This window comes from Bombina bombina, chromosome 1 (assembly GCF_027579735.1).
Source record: "Bombina bombina isolate aBomBom1 chromosome 1, aBomBom1.pri, whole genome shotgun sequence".
NCBI lineage: Eukaryota > Metazoa > Chordata > Amphibia > Anura > Bombinatoridae > Bombina > Bombina bombina.
The window spans coordinates 415737486-415761445 of NC_069499.1; the positions used below are offsets into that span (position 1 = coordinate 415737486).

At 39.6% G+C, this 23960-nt stretch overlaps 1 protein-coding gene across 3 annotated transcripts in view; it reads left to right on the forward strand.

Annotated features, from left to right (window-relative positions):
• Nucleotides 1–23503, forward strand: part of TANC1 (tetratricopeptide repeat, ankyrin repeat and coiled-coil containing 1) — a 439674-nt gene extending 416171 nt beyond the window's left edge. For 2 of the 3 annotated variants that reach the window (XM_053698331.1, XM_053698330.1), the window contains 6 exons: nucleotides 929–1061; nucleotides 5351–5442; nucleotides 13580–13726; nucleotides 17777–17848; nucleotides 18090–18190; nucleotides 19906–23503. In XM_053698331.1, the coding sequence (XP_053554306.1) occupies nucleotides 929–1061; nucleotides 5351–5442; nucleotides 13580–13726; nucleotides 17777–17848; nucleotides 18090–18190; nucleotides 19906–21280 (1920 nt within the window). In that variant the 3' untranslated portion in view covers nucleotides 21281–23503. The remainder of the gene's footprint in view (nucleotides 1–928; nucleotides 1062–5350; nucleotides 5443–13579; nucleotides 13727–17776; nucleotides 17849–18089; nucleotides 18191–19905) is intronic. The other variant, XM_053698332.1, reaches the window with a different exon arrangement.
• Nucleotides 23504–23960: the final 457 nt, after the last annotated feature.

Genomic DNA, 23960 nt, shown 5'->3' on the forward strand with positions numbered 1-23960 from the left:
AAAATGTTGGGGTTTCATGTCCCTTTGAGTGTAATTGCTTATACATATTATGTGCATATAAATAGGATATTAATGTCCCTGTAATTACCATTTAATTAATCCCAATAGCAGCTGTTTATCACATTTTAGCTTTGAGAAGATACCAAAGTGACACATTTTGGAACGTGTAGTGTGACCTGCTAATTTATTGTGGTGATAGTTAAGGTTGGGACATTTTTTTCCTGAACAGACTATTAAACAAACTCTAAGGAGACCAAATATCCATGATGGGTGGTTTTAGCCTTTAGTTCTGTGTATTAACCGTTAGGCTGCCGAGAGCTGTAACGCATGCACTTCTCTGGTTGTCATTTAATTACAGGATACTTGTTGTTATGTGCCACAGAAGGGCTAATGTTTTTCTACAAACGATTGTGTAATAAAATGCTGTGTGGATAATGATAGATTTTGACTGTGTTTTTATTTCTGTCTGAGTTTGCGGCAGAAATTTCCTATAAAGCTTTTGTATCTCACTGAGGCAGTGACCACACCCCTATAATCACAGCCGTGTGTTACTTGTGTTCTCAGTGGGATAAGCGTTTGTTTTCCCCAGAGTACGAGGGCACAGCCACAAGAATAACACAACCCATGAGATAAAAGCGCACAATGCAACAGGGAGGGGAATACGCCATAAACAGAAATGATAATACATACACACACAAAGGGAAATATATGAGATGACCGTTTGACCTCTAGAGTGCTTTTGCTCTCGTCTTATAAATTCAGCAGCCTCAATGAACAGAAAATATAGCTTTTGATGCTGATAACGTCTGAGATTTTCTGGTGCTTCTTAAAAAAAGCAAGTGAACATTATTTCAAGTGATACATTTGGAGCTTTGATTCATACAGACTCTGGTTCCCATTTCATGACTTGTTTTTGGAATGTGTGCAGGTGCAGTATTTGGTTGACAATGGCGCCATGATTGAACATGTTGACTACAGTGGGATGCGGCCGTTGGATCGAGCCATAGGCTGTCGAAATACAGCAGTTGTGGTAACACTTCTCAGGAAAGGAGCAAAGCTAGGTAAGTACAACCTGTTAGTGTGCCCTACTGAAGCAGCAGCAGACCTTTAAGTCTGTGTACTAATGATCATTTCTTTTCCAGACATTTTTTATTTATTTAATGTTCCTTCTAATCTTTTGTAAAGTGAAAATCGTACAAAAAGTATGAAGCCTTATCACCCCCTGACCAAGTTGATGTTTCAATAAGGTCCTTGTGTGATAGATTCCCCTTAGAGCTCTGGGCATTTTACCACTGTTGTGATCAAACTGAAAGTGCTTATGCAGTATAGTGCATTCTAAATTGTAGAGATACAGAGAAGAAAAGAGCAGGCACTGCTGAGGGGTAATTACCATAAAAGTAGAAATTTATTGAAAAAACAAGAATAATAAAAACACTTTTTAGCCCACCATTGTAGAGCTAACCTGCTCACTTTTCAAAGATTGTTATTTTTCATCTATTGGCTGATTTTTAGCCTATTACATGCAGGTTGTGCCTATAAAGAGGGATTACTAAGAGCAATGGTTAAGAATAAGCGCCACTAGAGGGCGCGAAACGCGTCAGCATCCGTGCCTGTTGTCTATCTGCTATTATTTGGCTTTACAATGGCGCCCAGCATTTGCTGTTTTTATTATTCTTGTTTTTTCAATAAATTTCTACTTGTATGGTAATTACCCCTCAGCAGTGCCTGCTCTTTTCTTCTCCATATCTCTACACTAAGTGGCTTGGTTTCACCACTGCTACGGCACTCCATGTCTGTAGGAAGTGCTTGGATTACTTGGAAGCAGCGGGTTCACTTTCACTATTGGGGAGAAGACAATCGGAAGTTGACTGGACCGGTGTGTTTTTTTTCTTGCTATCTAAATTGGCTTGTTAAAGGGACACTGAACCCAAATTTTTTATTTAATGATTCAGATAGAGCATGCAATTTTAAGCAACTTTCTAATTTACTCCTATTATCAATTATTCTTCCTTCTCTTGCTATCTTAATTTGAAACAGAAGGCATCCAAGCTTTATTTTTTGGCTCAGACCTCTGGACAGCACTTTTTTATTGGTGGATAAATGTATCCACCAATCAGCAAGGACAACCCAGGTTGTTCACCAAAAATGTGCCGGCATCTAAACTTACATTCTTGCATTTCAAATAAAGATACCAAGAGAATGAAGAAAATTTGATAATAGGAGTAAATTTGAAAGTTGCTAAAAATGTCATGCTCTATCTGAATCCTGAAAAAATTTGGGTTCAGTGTCCCTTTAATAACGCTGTTATTTCTGTTATTGGTGTCTTTTGAGCTCTGTCATGTTTGCACTGTATAGGTTTGTATGTGTATTGGATGAAAGTGATGAGCTGGCAAAATGAATTTGAGAGAGGGATAGAGATGGTATGAGGGACAAAGATGGAAGGGAAGTCTAGATAAATGCTGGTGGAAAAGTAAAGGTATGAGGCAAGTAGGGCTGGGCGATATGGGGGGGGGGGAATCGCAATTTTCTTATAAATTACTATAACACCTTAATTTTTCAATAAAAAAATGTATTTAAGACTACAGAATCTTAATGTACATGTTTCTCAATGTCCAATACACTCTGGGAGCGAAAAAAATACAAACCACATGTGTGTGTATATATATATATCCCAGCAGCTAGCTAGCAGAGGGGACTGCAGTTTTAGCCTTTTTGGCAGCCGTGGGGTTAACTGCATCTGCTATGTATTTGAGCAGTTTCTCAGAGAGCAGGAGATTGTGTGGGAGGTTCCATAATGATTACATACCCTAAGTTTCAGACTGCAGACGTGACTAGGGGGGAATATAAGTAAGTGGCTTTCCCTCCTCTTCATTCCTGCATGGGCTCTGCTTTTAGACTTCTAGATTGATCGGCTGCTACTGAACAGAAAGTGAATGTTAAACAGCCATTTTACAAAGGTCTGCTAAAAGCAACCACTAGATGGAGCTGGTTTGCAAGAAATCACATACAAATCAATGCAGTACAGCCACATCTGAGCATTTTTAATTTTTTTTAGCAAAAAATCGCAAACCCTCAGTTTTAAAACCGCATCGTTTAATTGCGCCCTAGAGGCAAGCAGAGAAAGGGTTTCAGAGGATGTGGGTGGATGCGGGTGAAGGTATTAAAAAAAAAAAAAAAAAATGAAAGAAAAAAATTGGGTTCAGTGTCCCTTTAATATGTTGTCTCCAAGTATATAAGTCACTACACAAATGGGTTTACTGCCTTCCCCGAAGTATAGAAAATAAGGATGGACATTTAGGCCCTGATATTAAAACCTCTCTGCTCAGGTGAGATATTCTAAAATGATTCCCCAGCACTGTGAGATTCCTAGTGACATTTTCAAAAGGCAGATTTGCTTTACTTCTCCAAGGGGTGTTCCCTATACTTCTGTATGTGAAGGAGAGACAAGCCCGGTGCAATATAGCACTGCATAACATGACAGTTCTGTTGCTTTTACTCTGTGTGCTTTATATTTTATATCACTTTACACTTCAGATTAAATTTTATTACATTTAAACGTTGCACTCTCTATTTTGTATTTTATATTCTATACAGCAGTGTATTTAGGATTGAGATTTTACAAATGCTGATTATGCCTTTACAGTTTCTGTGTAACTTTAACAAATTAGACTCATACTTTGTATATTTATGTGTATCTTGTATAAATTAGATTGCACTTTGAATGTCTCTTATTTAAATTAAAACTGAAAAACTGTCAGCTTCAGTTTCCCAGAGAGCGTCATCACTTTCTGTGGGCCAGATAATCAACCATTCTCTAGTTTGGAGAGAGATTATTGCACTGAGTTCACAGGGACAGAACTCAATTAATTTTCTAATAAATGGGGAGGAACCTGGAAATCTAACAGAGATGAGAGATGCCTTCCAAAGAAAGTAATGAAGATCTCTGGGATACAAAATTTCACATGGGAGAGAGAATGTAACTGAAGAATCCCTGGGGCTGATATTAAGGCTCCGTTTGCATCAATTCCAAATTAAACTGAAATATTTTCCCTACAATTTAACTTGCGTTTGTCTATATTTTAGTATATATTAATTTTCTGTTAGTTAAAGTAAGTGTATTGTGAATTTTAAACAAACTTCACCTGCATACAGCTGGCAAGACAAATCAGTGAGACCAGCTTGTTTAAAATGCTTAGAAAATTCCACAAGATAGAGATAGCTTCAGACATAAGCTGGGAACTCTCCTGTTCAGCCGATGGAACTGCTCTTTTCCCTCCCACTTTTTGAAAGTGTCAGTTTTAGTTGAAAAACGGAGCAAATACAAGGTGCAATGTAATTAGTAAAAGCTACACTGAAATATACAAAGTATGATCTTAAGTTATTAAAGTAACACAGGAACTTTTAAAGCATAATCAGAATGTGTAAAATCACTACTAGATCAAAATGTAAGTATATTAAAATATAAATGAGAGAGTTCAAAGCTTAAATGCAATAATGCTGAAAGGACCCAATCTGAAATGTATAGTAATATAAAATACAATGCACAAAGTGTAAGTGTAACGCAACTCTCATATAATGAAGTGCTATGTTGCACTTGGCTTGTCTCTGCTTCACATAGATAAATGAGAGAGATCTCGCCGTGCTGGAGAGTTCTGCCCTTTTTTCTTTTAAAAATTCAGTGAGATCAGCCTTTGTGAATTCTGAACTACAATTTCTCTCCAATCTGGAAAATCTTTGAATGTCAGGGCCTCAGTCTCTGTAAGTGCTGGAAAAAATGTCACTAGTTTATTTACTTTTGCTACTGTTTTTTTTGTAGTTACAGACTTATGGACTAAGCAAACAATGAATTAGAGGGCTCAAGACCATAATTAATACAATTTAATTGTCCTGCTTTTGAAACACAAAAGAAAAAATACCTTAATTCGTGTGATAGGTTCCATAATGTATAATAGATTAGTCTTGAAGGTACCAGGAAATATTTGGTCATTGCTGTATTTAGTGCATGTGATACGATGAGCTCTCAGCCAGAGGAAACTGAAGTCATTTTCCTGCCTTGTTGGTTGATTGTGTTGTATACATCTGTGAAATTATGTTCTATACAGACCAATGCCCTCTTCACCTCTTTATGCACCAGGAAGTGTAACTACATAATGAACAGCAAAGTGGAGTGTTCTGCTGACTGCTGTGTCAAACCTCTGTATAGTGAGTGATCTCAGTTGAGTTGATGCCAGTGTCCGCTTGGTGTCGGAAGAGTTTCTAATAATGGATGTGCAATGTAGGAAGTGTTGTTCTTTGTAAATGATAACACATTGTTTGGAAGTCTCACATGGAAATGTCTTGTTTGCTTTAGGAAATGCTGCTTGGGCTATGGCTACCTCCAAGCCAGATATCTTGATAATTCTCCTTCAGAAGTTGATGGATGAAGGGAACATACTATATAGAGTAAGTAAATTGTTTAACCTCATATGTTTCAATATTTACTTCTCAATATTGAACACATTTCTCAATTCCTTTTACATTTTGTATCATGTGTGCAGGTGGTCTCACTCAATACAGATTTAAATCTATTGTATAGTGTAAACTTTAATTGCAAGATACCAAAAAACATACATGCTGGAGAATAATAATTGACAAGGAAATTAAAAATGAGCTTTATTGATGTACAGTTTATACATGATAATTCACAGAGGAATAAAATTTGCATTAGATCATGGGGAATTCATAATATAAGAAAGTAATTCCTTACCAAGAATTTACTGTGGTAGGAAGCTGTATATGTCTTTGAATACTTATTTAGCAAAATGTGGTTATGGGTTATTTTCTTCATAAATGGAAAGAGTCCACAGCTGCATTCATTACTTTTGGGAATTCAGAACCTGGCCACCAGGAGGAGGCAGACACACCCAAGCCAACGGCTTTAATGCCTCCCCCACTTCCCCCAGTCATTCTTTGCCTTTCGTCCCAGGAGGTTGGCAGAGAAGTGTCAGAAGTTTCGATAGTCTCTTATGGAGGGTAGTACTCTTCGGCATGGGACTGGAGTTTTAAGTAATCCTGTCAGCCTCTCAGTGAGAGCATGGATGAAAGTTAGAGTCCAGAGATGCAGGGAGAGTCTTTCTGCCAACCCATCCCGACTCATTTTAACAGCTCCACAAGCAATCAGCATTGACGAGTTTTGCTGCCTGCTTTCTTCTCTCAAGTCCATGGCAGAGGTGATGCTACTATCTGTCACACTTGAAGGGCCGTGTTCCTGTTCCATGGCGTAGATTCCGGTAAGATCTTTTCATTTTACTTTCGTTATGATTATATTGTAATACAAATGTTTTCCCGAGAGGCTTTCACCTTGCGAGATTAACTTTAATTCAGGGTCTCAGTGAGGCTCCTTTCGTATCTTGGAATCAAGGGTTAATAACTCCTTAGGGGGGTTATTAAACAGGGTTTTTTTTAATCATGTTTGTTATGTGATTCGACTTGCTTATGTGTAGTGTTGCTTAGGCTCATGGCTTGTGGAACATAACGGCCTATTGGAGATGACGCAGCCTTTACGGTTGAGCGCGCCTTTTCTGGATTGCGCGGTGCACCTGGTGTCCTGGCGTGGTCACGTTTTGTCTCTTCGTTTCCGTATTCCTGACCGCGTGGCGACGGAAGAATTCTGGTCCGCTGGTGTCTGGTTCATAGGAGGTGGTGAGTGCCTCAGCCATTGTGGGTGTTAGGTGGCGTTTACTTTTTCTTATTTGGTCAGTTTTTTTGGATTCAATATCCCTGTTATGGAGGATTCTGATATGGTGAAGACGGACGTCTCCAATTCAGATTCTGGGTGATACATGCCCTCCAGTTATGTTCCGAATGCCGTTTTAGAGTGCTCAATTCCTCAGGATTGGGGAATCAAGGGGCCGCTGAGCCGTCCGCCTCTGGGGGTCCAGTTCCCCGAATGGCGAGTTCCCTACCATCAACTCTTACTACGCATGCAGGTAACCCAGATTTTGCTTATCCTTCTCTGAAAGGTGGCTTGTTCCCTCCGGAGGTTATGACACATTTTCGCATGTCCATAATTATGGCTCTGGTGCATCTGCAACTACCAGAAGTGCGCTTACGATATTGTACATGTTCCGTTAACCTGGGCTCCTTATGCATGGGATAGCCTACTCAGTTCTCCGGGGGAAAGACTGTCCCTTCGGGGTCGGGGTAGTCTTCTGCTCCGGCGAAGGTATGCTGCACCTTCCGTTATAGACTGGCGCGCCTTTGTGTCCTCCTGAGGCACGTTTTGGCGTTGTCGGAGGATCCCATCCTTAATGGATATGGGAATTCTAAGTCTTCTCCTTTGAACGGCTCGCAGAATTAGATATAAGAAGATGAAGTAATCTTCTTATAGCCTTGTTTATTGAGTATCCTTTCCAGTTCTGAGCCTGAAGAACAGGATCCTGGTCCTGCGGGTGTGTCTGTTCTTCTTGGTCGATAACCTACGGGTTGCCTTATCTTTTATTTTAATCCGGTTAGGATGATTTTTTATTTTATTTTTTTGAGCTCATGTTTATATATTTCCTTCAGGAATTTTTCTGTAATCGATACTACAGAAGTTTCTTTGGTGTGAGGACATGTTAGTCCTATGTTTGTCTGCTGTTTATTCCCATCTCTGTGGGGGGAGACTATATGCGGCCTTGACAGGATCGACCCTTGGTTTCAGGCTGGTTCTGATTGGGTTCGGATCCTTCTGTCTTGCAGCCTATTTCAGACAAGTGGCGCATGTTCTGCCTGGCTGGTCCGGTTGGGGCGCAGAGTGCTTCACAATATTATTTGTGTTATTCCTTGTTTTTATTTTTCAAGTTCAGCTAAGCATTCTGAGAGGACCTGAGGGTCCGCGAGGCATAGGGGATTGGTTCAGTCCTTGTTAGCCTTTCTAGCTGTTCGACTGGGACTCGTGAAGTTCTGCTATGACACACTCTGTTGTTTCCGTTATTTAGTCGGGATTTAGAGTGTTTCCTTCCCCGCGTGGGTTGGAAGTTTGGAGGACTTAAGGGCCTCCTTGCCGCCGGTTCCTGGTGGTCTTGCCTTTTCAGGGGCTCCTTGGAATTGTACTTTTTTTGGACTTGTTCCTTTTGAGGCTCTTCCTTCGGGTCGGATCTCTGAACTTTGTATGTTTCTCCTCAGCGGTTTGACCGCCTTATGGGTAGCCTTGTGGTTAGAGAAATGTTCATCTGGTGATTATACTCTCTTTAAGGTGGGCCCTGTGGCTTTTCCTACTTTCGGGAGTTTGTTGTTTCCCTATCAGGGACATTAGGCTGTGTTGTCTCCTTCCCCATGCTACGCTTAGGGGTCCTTTTCTCTTACGGGGTTTGGGATGCTCTGCATTCTTTTTCCTTGGGTGTGGTCCTATAGTTACGCACTCTGAGGAGAAATAGAGTCTAGCCTTTGTTCTACTCACTCTTCGGGGACTTTGTCCTCAATGTTCTCCCTTGGTCTCTGGAGTCTTGGCGTGCCACTATCGTGCCCTAGCTCTTTTTTGGAGTGTTGGACTTGAGTGTTGGACTTCTACAATGGGTGTTCTCTTCCTTTTGGGTTGGGATCTACGAGTGAGTCTTGTTTACCGTTCTCCGGGTTAGTCCGGTTGTTCCCCTGTGAGGTCTGTTTTTTTTCAGATTGGGTAATTGTGTTCCCTGGGGTGTTGTTTGTTTTAGACTATTCTGGGGCTTGGACCTGTAGTTTTAGTCTTGGATCTTTCTGGATGTCCGAAAACTTATGATCCTGTGGCTAGTTCGGGGCGATCCAGTTTTTTCCAGAGAACATGGGCTATGGCCTAAAGACTGGCCAGTTGAGCCTGCTAGCAGCTTGGCCAGGATTTTTGGATACGCTCCTTATGGCTTGCCTTGTCTTTTGAACGTTGTGTTCCAGGAGGTTGGAACAGTTGTTTTTATCCTGTGAGGGGCAGTCTGCTCTTCTGGGCTTGTTCTGTTCCATCTGGGGATATTGGAATCTTCATGTTGAGACTGTCAGTTATGCTGGGTCTTCATAGTGATCTTCTGCATTTTGCTGTGTTCATCTCCTATGGGGTTTTCTTTGGGAGTACCTATTTGAAGGAGCTCTTTGGACCCAAGTTCTATTGGAGTGGCCAAGTTCACCCCATTCTGTCCTTCCCTGGGGGTAGGTGATTGGGGTCTTTTCTGTTCCCCTGTTTTTCAGACCTGCCTGTCGTTTGGGCTGGTCCAGTGTAAAGCAGGATCTGAGATCTGTTGTTCGTCCTCGGGTCATTTGAGGTTTGGCGAGCCTCCTTGAGCTTCTGTGCTTCTCCATGTTAGAGATATTTAAGAAGGACTGGCGGCTTTTGGATAGCCTGCGATGTGCCCACTGTTTAGTGGATGTTTAGCAGCCTGACGATTAGAGTTTGATATCTCTTTTCACCTGCTCTTACTTGCCTGCAAATAGTCTTTTTCAGAGTCATAGTGGTATGACTGTGGCGTGTGGTGTTGGCTCAGGTGTTCGCTTATCTGGAGTTGATGCACGCGTCCGATCTCTGAATATTTCAATATTCTGAGTTATCTGGTAGCTTGAGGACTCTGTCTTCGGTTGTCCTTTAGGGTGCGGTTGCACTATTTTTAGGAGAAGTTTTCTTCTCGGTTTCAGATTCCCGGTATTAACCTTGTGGTTTCTGTACATTCCGGGGACTGGGCGTTGCCTGCCTTGTTTCTCAAGACCGGTTTGGGTCTATGTGAGCTTGGTTCGGTTCTCGGGGTTCCTTATTATTATTTTTTTTCGAACTTGTTGTACCCTATTTAGGGTTCTTCGGGAATCCTTTATTTTTTATTCCACGTCTTCTCCTTTTTTGGGAGTTTTCGGTATTTGATCCCTTTCTCTTGTTAAGGGTGTGTTGTTGGGGACCGACTGCTGGGCGGCGGTGTCTCCTGGAGGCGTGTTGGCTCAGTCGAGTCTATTTCTGCAGTCTCTAGCAAGGCTTATGGACTATCTGTGGGTCAGTGGCCTTGGGGTTTTTCTTTTTTCAAAGTTTTCTCGGCTTCGGGCGAAGCAGGTTTTTGTAGGTAGGGATTTGCAGACCTGGTGCCCTCAGAATGGGCCGCCTTTTGTACCCTCCCGTTTTGCATTCAGTGTCCTCTATAGCTTGGGTATTGTTTTCCCAAAAGTAATGAATGCAGCTGTGGACTCTTTCTATTTATGAAAAAAAACATAAATTATGCTTACCTGATAATTTTCTTTTCTTCAGATGGAAAGAGTCCACAGCTCCCCGCCCGTGTTTTTTTCTGTAGGGCGTCTGTTATTTTTATTCTTCTGGCACCTTTTCACCCTGATATTTCTTCTACTGTTCCTTGTTCCTCGGCAGAATGACTGGGGGAGGTATTTAAGCCTTTGGCTAGGTGGTCTTTGCCTCCTCCTGGGGGCCAGGTTCTGAATTCCCAAAAGTAATGAATGCAGCTGTGGACTCTTTCCATCTGAAGAAAAGAAAATGATCAGGTAAGCATAATTTGTTTTTTTGCTTTCCCCCTCAACAGCGCTAGTAGCACAACTCAGCTGTGTAACTAACGCTTTTAATTGAATCAGTGGCAGTTTCCACTCTGGAACAGCAGTGCTCTGCCGATCCCTTGCTACACTGCTACTATGTGTTTAATCCATTTACAGGGGTTAACCACATGGTAGTGCAGGGTTGCTAGTCTTAAAGGGACATTAAATACTTTGAGCTGGTAATATTATAAATCATGTATATATATATATATAAAAAAAAATCTGCAATATACTTTTTGTCCCCTTTTCCTGTAATTTCATTCTGAAATTGTGAGCTTTTCAGTTCCTGTTAGAAATGGAAGTGCAGAACACTTATATTCCACAGAGTCATTGGCTGCACACTCTAGTGGCCTATTTATAACTGTCCCTAATTGGCCACAGTAGAGAAGGTAACCTAAGTTACAACATGGCAGCTCCCATTGTTTTATAGACACTAACATTTTACATTTATTTTGTTAATATTTACAAAACTAATGAAACTTTAAAAAATACATCTACTTGTTATTCTCAGACTAATCTTTTCTTTAAATGCGTCATTCTGTCTAGCATTTATTTAGTGTTTAATGTCCCTTTAAAATGACATGCTCTAACGAATTAAATCAAGTAATACTTCAACTATTATTGCCATTTAATAGTGAATATATGAATACAAATATATACTGTCTTCTATGCCCGGACGGGAGCATTGGGACAAACGTCTGAGTATGTTTCCATTACTAAATGTATGAGCTCAGCCTTTCTAGTTGTACCATCTCTTTAGGGACCGCATGTTCCTGTAAACTAGAGTGTGCAACCAAGTCTTCTGTTTTATATTTAATATCATTATTTACTTTTTGTTTCTAAAATATAAATAGTTACTTTGTAATGTGTGTGGATAAATAATTATCTCACACATATATAAATATATCCACATTCCCTTACTTAAAAAGCAGTGACAGGTTAGGGGAGAAAAAGGGAAAAAAACACTAAATCATTTTTTAATTTTTTATTTGTTCCACCTTTATTTAGTCTGCTCACTCTGCGTCTGTATTTCTGCATATAACAATACATCACAGATTTTGTGGTATACATTATATGTCCTATTTTTTACCCCCGCATTTCTTGTAAATATATCAATAATTTCATCCTAACAAAGGACCAGATTACGAGTGGAGAGCAAATTAACGCTCCCGCTTGACCGTTAATTGCACTAGAAGATTTTTGCCCTCGTCGGGTTGCGCTCTTATCACGAGTTGAAAGTAAACTGATTTCGCTCTTGCGCTAACCCGTCTAGAGCAAAAATCCAAAGTTAGAATATCATGTGCACGTTATTATGACTGTACCTTGTAAAGTATCTTTGATGTGTTTTGTGCAACATTTATGTTTCGTGAAACAGTTAACCAGAGCTCTGAAGTTGCGGTAATTATTATATTGTAAAACGCGATTACGATCATGCGATTGCGTTTACTTTCAACTCATAATAAGAGCGGTAAGCTTGATGAGCGCAAACCCTTGCGATAAACCCCTTATCGATTGGGCACAAACGTTTGTGCTCCACTCGCAATCTAGCCCTAAGAAGGGTTGGTTCTTTCACTTATCTGTTCATAATAATGTAAGCAGCAGCATTTTATAAGTCAGAAGAACCCTATCATTCATGTCCAACAGTTCAGTCATCAAACATCATAATACTGTTGGAACAGGCAAAATCATTTCTTTATCTAAAACACCATCATTTTCTTTCAAGATTTAGATAGAGCAGCAATGTTAACCAACTTTCCAATTAACTTCTATTTTCTAATTTGCTTTGTTCTCTTGGTGTCCTTTGTTAAAAATATCTAAGTAGGTTCAGGAGCAGAAATGCACTACTGGGAGCTAGCTGCTCATTGGTGGCTGCACATATATGCCACTTATGATTGGCTCACTTGATGTGTTCAGCTAGCTCCCAGTAGTGTTTCTTCCACACAGGATGCCAAGAGAATGAAGCAGATTTGATATTAGAAGTAAATGTTGTGTTTCATATAAATAAAGTGAATATATCCCATAGGGCAGTGCCTCTCTGTAGCCCTCCTCAGGAACTGTATATGAAATCATTTTATGTCTATTAAGGACTTAGTGACACAGATGTCATTGTTTTATTTACAGAGTAACTGGCATCACTTATATGTAACTGTATACTTGTATTTAGCTAACTGCAGTCATTACATATTATTAATAGTACTTCCTGTAACCTCTAAATTATTCATTTACAGACTTTTAACTGTTATAAAATAAAATAAATGTTATTTTTATTAGTGTAGTTTTTGTAGTGCAGGAATGGTGCCTGTTATAGGTAAATACTTCCGTTCTTTACTTTTCCGACCATCTCTCTGAAAAACAGTACTCAGAATACAGGTCAGAATGAATTTTCTTAAAGGGACAGTCTACTTTAAAATTGTGATTGTTTAAAAAGATAGATAATCGCTGTATTACCCATTCCCCAGTTTTACATAACCTATACAGTTATATTAATACACTTTTTATCTCTGTGATTATCTTGCATCTAAGCTTCTGCAGTCCGCTTCTGCAGTCCCCTTATCTCAGTTCTTTTGACGGACTTGCATTTTAGCCCATCAGTGCTGACTCAAATGGCTCCACCGGAGTGAGCACAATGTTATCTATATGACAAACATGAACTATCACTGTCTAGCTGGGAAAAGCTAATAAAATGCACCAAGATAAGAGGGTGGCCTTCAAGGACTTAGCAATCACCCTATGAGCCTACCTAGGTTTAGCTTTTAGCAAAGAACAAAGCAAATCTGATCATAAAAGTTGGAAATTGCATGCCCTATCTTAATTTTGACTTGATTGTCCCTTTAAGTTTATGTATTATAGTCTTAACTTTCAATATTAATGTATAATATCTATACATTTCTTAGTATCATTTATATTCCATTAATTCTATGTTTTAGTTTTGTTGACTTAGTAATTAGTTACTTAATAAAAACTTAACAAAATTATGTTGTCTTTTTTTTATAATCTTTAAACATTAGAGACTTGGGCTTGCTTATATTTTCAACCTTCCATAAACAGTAACGTCTGTGTTGATTTCCTACAGAAGGGGAAAATGAAAGAGGCTGCCCAGAGATACCAATATGCCCTAAGAAAATTCCCCCGAGAAGGCCTTGGAGAAGAAATTAAGGCATTTAACGAGCTTCGTGTCTCTCTGTATCTGAACCTGTCAAGATGTCGCAGAAAAACAAATGTGAGTTTGCACATTGTGTATTTTAGCCAGAGAATACATATATTCAAGGGGTTACTAAAAACTTACAGGAAGACACTTAACTTTAATAAAGTTGGAAGAAAAAGTATGTGAATCATTTGTAATTACTTAGATTTTTGCATTAATTAGTCATAAAAATCCTGTCCATTCTCCAATAATAGACTGGCACGATCTTCTTAAACTAATAACTCACAAACATTTCTACTTTTTAGGCCGTTGTTAAAACACTCATATTCTGGGCTGGAAAAAATATGTGAATTTCTGTATTTAGTTAACAAGTAGAACCTCCTTTAGCAGCAATAACCTCCATTACACATTGTTTGTAGCTGGTGGACAGAGCACTATGGTCAGGAGCAATAATTAATTTATCCCTTCCTATAAAACGTTCAGTTCATCTATATATTTTGAGTTGCTTGCATGGACAGTTTTTTATTCTGGTTATGCCACAGTTCAGTTGGGTGCAGTATTTGAGAGCGCACATTTTATTTATTCTGTTGTTTATCCTGTGTTTCGGGTCATTATCTTGTTGCAATAACCCAATGGACCTTTACTCGAACATTTTCCTATAAAAATGTCTAATTTTAAATTTGAATTCATTATTCACTCTATGAAACGACATTGTCTTAGCCCTGAGGCAGCAATACAGTACCAGCAAACTGTCTAGGCCCAGAGGCAGCAATACAGTACCGGCAAACTGTCTAGGCCCTGAGGCAGCAATACAGTACCAGCAAACTGTCTAGACCCTGAGGCAGCAATACAGTACCAGCAAACTGTCTAGGCTCTGAGGCAGCAATACAGTACCGGCAAACTGTCTAGGCCCTGAGGCAGCAATACAGTACCAGCAAACTTTCTAGGCCCTGAGGCAGCAATACAGTACCAGCAAACTGTCTAGGCTCTGAGGCAGCAATACAGTACCGGCAAACTGTCTAGGCCCTGAGGCAGCAATACAGTACCAGCAAACTTTCTAGGCCCTGAGGCACCAATACAGTACCGGCAAACTGTCTAGGCCCTGAGGCACCAATACAGTACCGGCAAACTGTCTAGGCCCTGAGGCAGCAATACAGTACCAGCAAACTGTCTAGGCCCCGAGGCACCAATACAGCGCCGAAAAACTGTCTAAGCTCTGAGGCAGCAATACAGTACCGGCAAACTATCTAGGCTCTGAGGCAGCAATACAGTACCAGCAAACTGTCTAGGCCCCGAGGCACCAATACAGTACCGGCAAACTGTCTAGGCCCTGAGGCAGCAATACAGTACCAGCAAACTGTCTAGGCTCTGAGGCAGCAATACAGTACCAGCAAACTGTCTAGGCTCTGAGGCAGCAATACAGTACCAGCAAACTGTCTGGGCCCTGAGGCCGCAATACAGTACTAGCAAACTGTCTGGGCCCTGAGGCAGCAATACAGTCCTGACAAACTGTCTAGGCCCTGAGGCAGCAATACAGTACCAGCAAACTGTCTGGGCCCTGAGGCAGCAATACAGTACTGGCAAACTGTCTGGGCCCTGAGGCAGCAATACAGTACTGGCAAACTGTCTAGGCCCTGAGGCAGAAATACAGTACCGGCAAACTGTCTAGGCCCTGAAGCAGCAATACAGTAACGGCAAACTATCTAGGCCCTGAGGCAGCAATACAGTACCGGCAAACTGTCTAGGCCCTGAGGCAGCAATACAGCACCGGCAAACTGTCTAGGCCCTGAGGCAGCAATACAGCACCGGCAAACTGTCTAGGCCCTGAGGCAGCAATACAGCACCGGCAAACTGTCTAGGCCCTGAGGCAGCAATACAGCACCGGCAAACTGTTTAGGCCCTGAGGCAGCAATACAGTACCGGCAAACTGTCTAGGCTCTGAGGCAGCAATACAGTACCAGCAAACTGTCTGGGCCCTGAGGCAGCAATACAGTACTGGCAAACTGTCTGGGCCCTGAGGCAGCAATACAGTACTGGCAAACTGTCTAGGCCCTGAGGCAGCAATACAGTACCAGCAAACTGTCTGGGCCCTGAGGCATCAATACAGTACTGGCAAACTGTCTGGGCCCTGAGGCAGCAATACAGTACTGGCAAACTGTCTGGGCCCTGAGGCAGCAATACAGTACCAGCAAACTGTCTGGGCCCTGAGGCAGCAATACAGTACTGGCAAACTGTCTGGGCCCTGAGGCAGCAATACAGTACTGGCAAACTGTCTAGGCCCTGAGGCAGCAATACAGTACCAGCAAACTGTCTGGGCCCTGAGGCATCAATACAGTACTGGCAAACTGTCTGGGCCCTGAGGCAGCAATACAGTACTGGCAAACTGTCTAGGCCCTGAGGCAGAAATACAGTACTGGCAAACTGTCTAGGCCCTGAGGCAGCAATACAGTACTGGCAAACTGTCTAGGCCCTGAGGCAGCAATACAGCACCGGCAAACTGTCTAGGCCCTGAGGCAACTATTAGATGTACAGAAGTTTTGTTTTTGGAGAGCAGTGGTTCCCTCTGAGGTGTCTGTTCCCACTTTTGTCTCATTTTCATCAATATGTTCTCCCAATTTTTATTTTCCTGACTACTCCCAACCTCCCTCTTTCTTCCTTCGTCCTCCCTTTTGTTCTCTTCACCTACCTTGTTTCTTCCTCATCTTCTGTCTTTTCCACGACTTCCCCTCTGTTATCTTTCTCTCTATTCTCAGCTGTTCACCATACTCTTTCCGACATTTCTAGCTCTTTATATCCTTTCTTTTTATCTATCACTGCTCCCGTTGTGAGCCTTACATTTTTCGGTATTCCCAGGTATTTAAATTTAGAGAAGGGAAAAATAGCTCTGTGTAACTTCTGTTAGTGAATAGAGAATAAAAGTCCAGACCTACAGGCAGTGTGTACACATGCCTAAAAGAACTGAGGCGCATACTCTGTTGTTGTAATGCATGGTCCTTTCATTGCAGTAAAACTAGTGGCAGACTATAAAACTGTTGCCTCAAAGGGACAATATGTTCAGACAGGCTGCTGATAAGAATTTATTATATTCAAATTTGCTGCAAGAACAGCCTTTCAAATGCGCTCTGCCACTCCTCATTAGGGTTTGATTTATCTTGATGTGAATCGTTTACATATCTTTTCTATAACCAATACTGCAGTATTGAAAATTTCAATATAGGTGGTAGTTTTAACTGGCAAAATTAAAAAGTAAAGAAGCTATTTGTAAATTATACTCAAGCAGGTCAAATGTATAATTGGTAACAACAATTACCATGTCCCTTTAATGTGGTTTCTGTCTAAGTGAATTTAGGCTACTGAAGGCCTTTTTGTGTAACATTGTGAACTGTATTATCAAGACCTGAAGAAAAAGTGATGCCTGCAGTAATTTCAGAAATATCTCTAGGAAATATAGAGGCTTTTAAATCAAATATGGTGTCCCTAATTTGGCATTTATTTTAAAGACACTGCTCCCCTAACACTATTTATACAACAATAAAAATATAGTAGCATTTATTACAAACTTACTCTATTTAATTTATTATGAAAGTACATTCTATTAAAGGGACATGAAACCATTTTTTTCCTTCATGATCCAGATAGAGCATCCAATTTTATACAACTTTCCAGTTTACTTCTGTTAATTTGCTTTGTTCTTTTCGCATCTTTTTGTTGAAGGAGCAATGCACTTCTGGGAGCTAGCTGAGCACCTCAGGTGAGCCAAATACAAGGCATATATGTCCATCTACCAATCAGCAGCTAGCTTTCAGTAGTGTATTGCTACCTGGATATGCTTTTCAACAAAGGATGCCAACAAAGTAAAGCAAATTAGATACTAGAAGAAAATTGGAAATTGCTTAAGATTCCATGCTCTGTAGTTATAAATGGTATTCACAACTGCAGAGATAAAACATTGTGAGTAAAAGCAGCTCCTCTGTGTCTGACCACAATAGTTTTGTTCCCTACTTGATATGGTAAATTTGCATTTTCCTTCTATAGTTTTTGTACCGTCTGTGAGAAGTTTTACGTGAGCATATGGCACCTGTGTTTGGTGTCTGCTAAGCCAAGGTGATATTGGTTGTTTTTCAGGAAGCATCAGTTAGAGAAAAGCAGAACTGTCAGGATCCCTCATCCTTCTCTTGGGATATGAGGGAGTCTCAGGTATGGGATTTTCACTCCCCAGTGTTTGAGGCCTGCAGTGTTGCAACTAAAGACAAATAACCTGTTTATGCCTTGTACAGCACTAATCTGTCTCCTCTTTTTTATTTTCTGCATTTTTGGTTTTGCAAATGTCTTTATTAACATGTAGCTGTGTCTGCAGGATGGTGGTGACGTATAAAGATAGTCAAATGGGACATCTTAAAGAATGTTATTGTAATCTGTGCAAATCTTGTCCGTGCAGGACTTCGGTATGGCTGAAGAGTTTGCTTCCAAGGCTCTTGAGCTGAAACCAAAATGTTATGAAGCATATTATGCGAGGGCGAGAGCGAAGAGAAACAGCAGGTATGTTGTCAGTCGGAATAAAAATAAAATAAAAATGGTTATGTTTCTAAAATGTAAATGTAATTTGCATCATCTATCAGTTTAATAAATTAACTTCATCCAGTAAGGGGAGATCTTTCTGTACCGTGAGAGAGATTGCTCCAACATTTACACTACTCTTTGTAGCCTATTTACTAATGTGGAGTCTTCTGAATTTAATGAGCCACTGCAGAAGTTTCACTTTCTGAAATATGTAGTGAATATAGCCCATTCACTACTTAAAGCGATATTAAACAGAATGTTTCATTGTTGTAATAAAAAACACACTAATCAGTGGCTTATACGTAATATAAATCATTGCAGTATGTATTATTCATAATTTTTATGGATTTTACCTTTTTTTTTTCTTTTTTTTAAAACTTCAGTTGTGCAGTGTCCATTATTTCATGCCACAGCCCTACAAGGACGCTGGGGCCTCTGCAGGAAGGCATTTATAGCTTGATGTCATAAAACTTCTAGAGTAACTTGAGCTGGTTTAGTATTATGTGAATACTAGATAAACAGGTAGTAAGATTTGCCCATGCTCAAAACAGGCAGAATGAGAGTTGCCAATATGACTCCTCTCTTAGCTAGCTGCAGTGGCAAAACTGAGAAAATGCTTATTTTGCCAAATCAAAAACAAGTACTTTGTTTTCTTCTTTTCTTTTTTTTTACACAATCTGTTTCTTTTTATGTCTACTTTGATTTAATATATTTGTTTTTTACTAAGGGAGCACTGTTTCGGACCAGTCAACACAGTAGATTTGCATAATCAACAAATACAAGATAACAAGACAATGCAATAGCACATGGGGGCCTATTTATCAAAGGTCTTGCGGACCTGATCCGACAGTGCGGATCAGGTCTGCAAGACCTCGCTGAATGCGGAGAGCAATACGCTCTCCGTATTCAGCATTGCACCAGCAGCTCACAAGAGCTGCTGGTGCAACGCCGCCCCCTGCAGACTCGCGGCCAATAGGCCGCCAGCAGGGGGGTGTCAGTCAACCCGATCGTACTCGATCTGGTTGATTTCCGGCGATTCCTGTCCGCCTCATCAGAGCAGGCGGACAGGGTTATGGAGCAGCGGTCTTTAGACTGCTGCTTCATAACTGCTGTTTCTGGCGAGTCTGAAGACTCGCCAGAAACACGGGCCCACAAGCTCCTTTCGAAGCTTGATAAATGGGCCCCTTAGTCTGAACTTCAAATGAGTAGTAGATTTTTTTTCTGGCAATTTTAAAAGTTATGTCTATTTCCACTCCCCCTGTACCATGTGACAGCCATCAGCCAATCACAAATGCATACATGTTTATTCTGCGAATTCTTGCACATGCTCAGTAGGAGCTGGCGACTCAAAAATTTTAAATATAAAAAGACTGCACATTTTGTTAATGAACTAAATTGAAAAGTTGTTTAAAATTGCATGCTCTATCTGAATAATGAAAGTTTGATTTTGACTTGAGTGTCACTTTAACATAATGTACAAATTTTTTGAAATGTAATAAAAATATAATTTATATAGAACACTGTTATCTTGAGTTATTTATTGCTGACTTGCATATAGTAATTGACTATGTCATGCATTGCCATTCTTTATCTGCTTTATAACTAGTAATGAAACAAGATATTTAATAATTAGTCATTTATTCAAACTACTTGTATGGTATTTGTATGAACACATATTTGCTTTTTTTTCGTAGGCAATTTGTTGCTGCCCTTGCTGATTTGCATGAGGCTTTGAAGTTGTGCCCCAACAATCAAGAAATTAAAAGACTTTTGTCCCGTGTAGAAGAAGAGTTTAAACAGCAGCAGAGAACACAGCAGCAGAAGCAGCAATACCAGCTACCTGTACTGCTTGGCAACGACTCTGACCAAGAGGAGGAAGAGGAGGCTGTGGGTGAATTAATGACAAATCAGCTCAGTTTTGAGGAGATGGAAGATGAGGAATTCTCACAAAGTGACAGCAGAGTCACAGCGCCATCACGACCAGCACAGGAGATTTCCATCGACAACAGAATACAGGAATGTGCTAATAGTAAATACAAACCAGACTCTCCAGAGGAATATCATGGGAAGAGTGCATGCTTGCAGAAGGCATTAGTTAAACAGCCTACAAAGAAAGCACAGATTGTAAAGACCAACCAGCACATGAATTCTTTGCAGTCCCTGCCAAAATCTGCAAATAGTTTTTCTTCCATCAAGGCTCAGGTGTCAGCAGTTTTAGCACCTCAAAGTCCTCTTCCATTGAAACAACCAACAAGCCTAACCAACATTAGAAGCTCCAGTAAAGATGGGACAAGTTCTGTTTCTGGAGTTCAGTCTTCAGCAAACAATGAAATGCTTCCTTCAGCCCATGGTATCCACAGACAGACTAGTGAGATTATACCTTCATATAAGACCACTAGCTCATTTGCAAACATGACTACAACTACAGAAAGACTTGTGGGGCATCCTGTGCCTCAGGAGGCCCCAACAATCTGTGCTGAGAAACAAACTGGAGCCCGTTTGTTCACTGAAAGCAAAAGACTTGCTTCCCATAGCTTAACGTCAAGTAGCAGCTTTTCGGAGGGTGTAAAAGGACAAGACCTAAGAAGCAAAGAAATTAAGTTCAGCCAATCGGTAAGTGGAACTGCAGAGAGTAGATCACGTAACATTCCATTTATGGGAATAATGGACAAAACTGCAAGATCTTTGCAGCAGGGACCTCCATTAGCCCGTAGTTGGCAAAGTCAGACAACAGAGCCCTTACAAATAAATACCTCTTCTCCTGGGACTGTTCAGACTGCTAATTTTGAAAAGTTACCTGCCAGGCAGGCTCCTGGTTATGGTAATCACAACAAAACTATGCCAACTGTGTCCGGTGGAAATGTCCACAATGGTGTGCACCCAAAAGACATTGAGGATGGAAGGTGTCAAATATCCAGTTTCTCTCAAGATGCAAGGGTATCAAAAGCAGTTCCACATTCATACCAGGAGGGAATGGTCAGATCAAAATCACTTTTGATTAAAGAAGCAAATTTAAGTTCAATGCCATCAACAAAACCAAAGAGATCTTTCATTGAGTCAAATGTGTAAACATTCATATTTCAATTATTAATGTACAATGTAAAACATGTCCTTAGGTGTAAACTGTATTGTTTACATGTTGTTAGTTACTGGGGTTTGCTGTTTAGTGTTTTCATTAACCGTATCACACACATATAGACAGGAAACATAGTTCAATTATTGGATATATCTAGACAGGTCTTGGTACAACGGCTATATTTGAAGTGCATTGCAAAAGTTATATTGTAGCAGTTAAAGATCTGATAAACAATGCTATTATAGATATAGCTATATGTATTTTCCTGGCCAGTGCCTGTCACACATCTCTTATGCTTAGTTATAATGGATTTAACCCTGTCACTTCCCACTTCCTACTATAAATGCTGTTAAGTTGGTACATACACTGTATTGAACATTACACACATTTCTGAACTTATTAATTTGTGGAAAATGTTTTTAAATTTAGATGCAGGTCTAGAAAACACACTAAAAGTCATAATCGCATAAATATCAGCAAAGTATCAGACTGATCTAGCAGTAGGGGGTGCATTGGAAAAAGCATTGCAGACAATATTTTTATTACATCTATATTCAGAGCAGTACATAAATATTGGTTGGATATTTGGGTTCACGGAGTATGTAATAAATTAGTATTCCTCATCCACTAAATGCAAATACCACAGACTTGCAAGTCAGTAAGTCCAAGACAGGAAACTGACTAGATCTTAGAAATACTTTTGTTAACAATAGCACCGGGGATTCATTAGATATGGCAAATGTTAATTATTTTTGTATTGCTGAACATGCACAATCATTTTTGTATCACCCACTCAATAACTGGAAGTCAGTATTACTAAATATTGGGCTCTTGATTGATTGTTTTCGTTTTCCCCCCTTTGTGAACTCTTAGTGCTTAAGAATGAAATATATATATATATATATATATATATATATACACACACTATATATATATATATATATATATATATATATATATATATATATATATATATGCACCAAGGGCCTTGTTTATAAAATTGTGTTACTTTTAAATGGAATCTTCTTCCTTAGTTTAGCCAATGAGCTATCCAGTATTAGATGATAAAATGTGATTGATTTATTTTATTACTGTGTAAAAAAATATTTTAATTGTGTTGTGAGTTTGTATTGAAGCAAACTCACAGACGAACCTTGTAATAGACTATTTGGAGGATCTTTGAGTGCACAGCATGAAGAGGCAGGTATTTAGAACTCCTGCTTAAAATAAGACTGAAATATTACAGTCATGAAAAGAACATTAATATTGATACATAATGATTCTCTGACTAAAGTAATTATATTACAATTCTTATTGTTCTGGAAGAATCCCTTTATGAGGATATCAGTGCCTTACAGTATAGGAGCACTAATGGCGCCAAGTATGCTAAATTTATAATGGGAAATGTCTATCCAAAGATTGTTTTATTTTGAAAAGTGCAGTGTAACAACGGAGTATGTAAATTAACATTTTCTAATGAAAGACATAATCCTTGGTATATTTTATAGATGGATTGTGCTGTTTAGATTGTAATATAATTTAAGGAAATATATTGCTATTTCTATATAAAAAAACAAAAACAAATTTGAACATTACGTTTTCATATGTATATATAACCTTATTTTCTACGTAAATGTAATCTATACATAGCCATAAAATGCATGTTAAAGCTTCAACCATACTGGTTATTGCACTGAGTAATATATTAATAATGCAAAATATCAGCCCTAACAGTTATCGCACTTTATTTTGTTGTATTCAAACACCTCTAAGGTGCTATCTTAGAAGATAAATACATTAAGAAAAGGTACAGGGAGTTAGCATTGTAGGAATCCTGGCTGTATATTTTGGATAGCAATAAGCTAAAGGCTAAATGGGAAAGTTATCTTTTTATTTTAAATTTCAGAGGTGCATTTTAAAGTGGACAGAAATCCCTTTTCTCTCTACACCATTTTTTTTAATTTGCAGTTTTTGTATATAGACTAATAGTTCTGTGCAGCATTGTTTGCAATAAACATATTATAGGGCAGCAGGTATATGTAACATGTCTATGTAAAAAACAAGTTAACAAAATGTTCACAGCTCTTGTTGCTTCTCTATATAGCTTATTTATTTTTGCAACTCCAAAATGTCTTTTCATTTGGTTTGTAGCTCTCTTTTGCACATCTACTGTATTTCCATGAGGAATAAAAAAATATCATTTTACATGACAACAAGTGATCCTATTCTCTTTATCTCCAGTTAATATGACTTTAGGTCTGTTAGAGCCTGAGGGATGAACATTCACTCACTCCAAACATTACAACGTAGCTGCTATTAACATCATATTTTCTTTCTAATGACACAGTGAGTCCATGGATCATCTAATTACTATTGGGAATATCACTCCTGCCCAGCAGGAGGCGGCAAAGAGCACCACAGCAAAGCTGTTAAATATCACCTCCCTTCCCTCCAACCCCAGTCATTCTCTTTGCCTACGTTAGAGCAAGGAAGTGGTAAAGTTTAGGTGTCTGGAAAGATTCTTCAATCAAGATTTTATTATTTTTCAGCAGTACAAGCTTGTGCTGCTTTTTTACTAAGTTGTAGCCGTAGTCCATGTCAGTCTCTTCATTAGAGCAGTGGTGGCTTTTAAACAATGAGTACTTGTGGGGTATAATCCTCACTGCGCCTCCC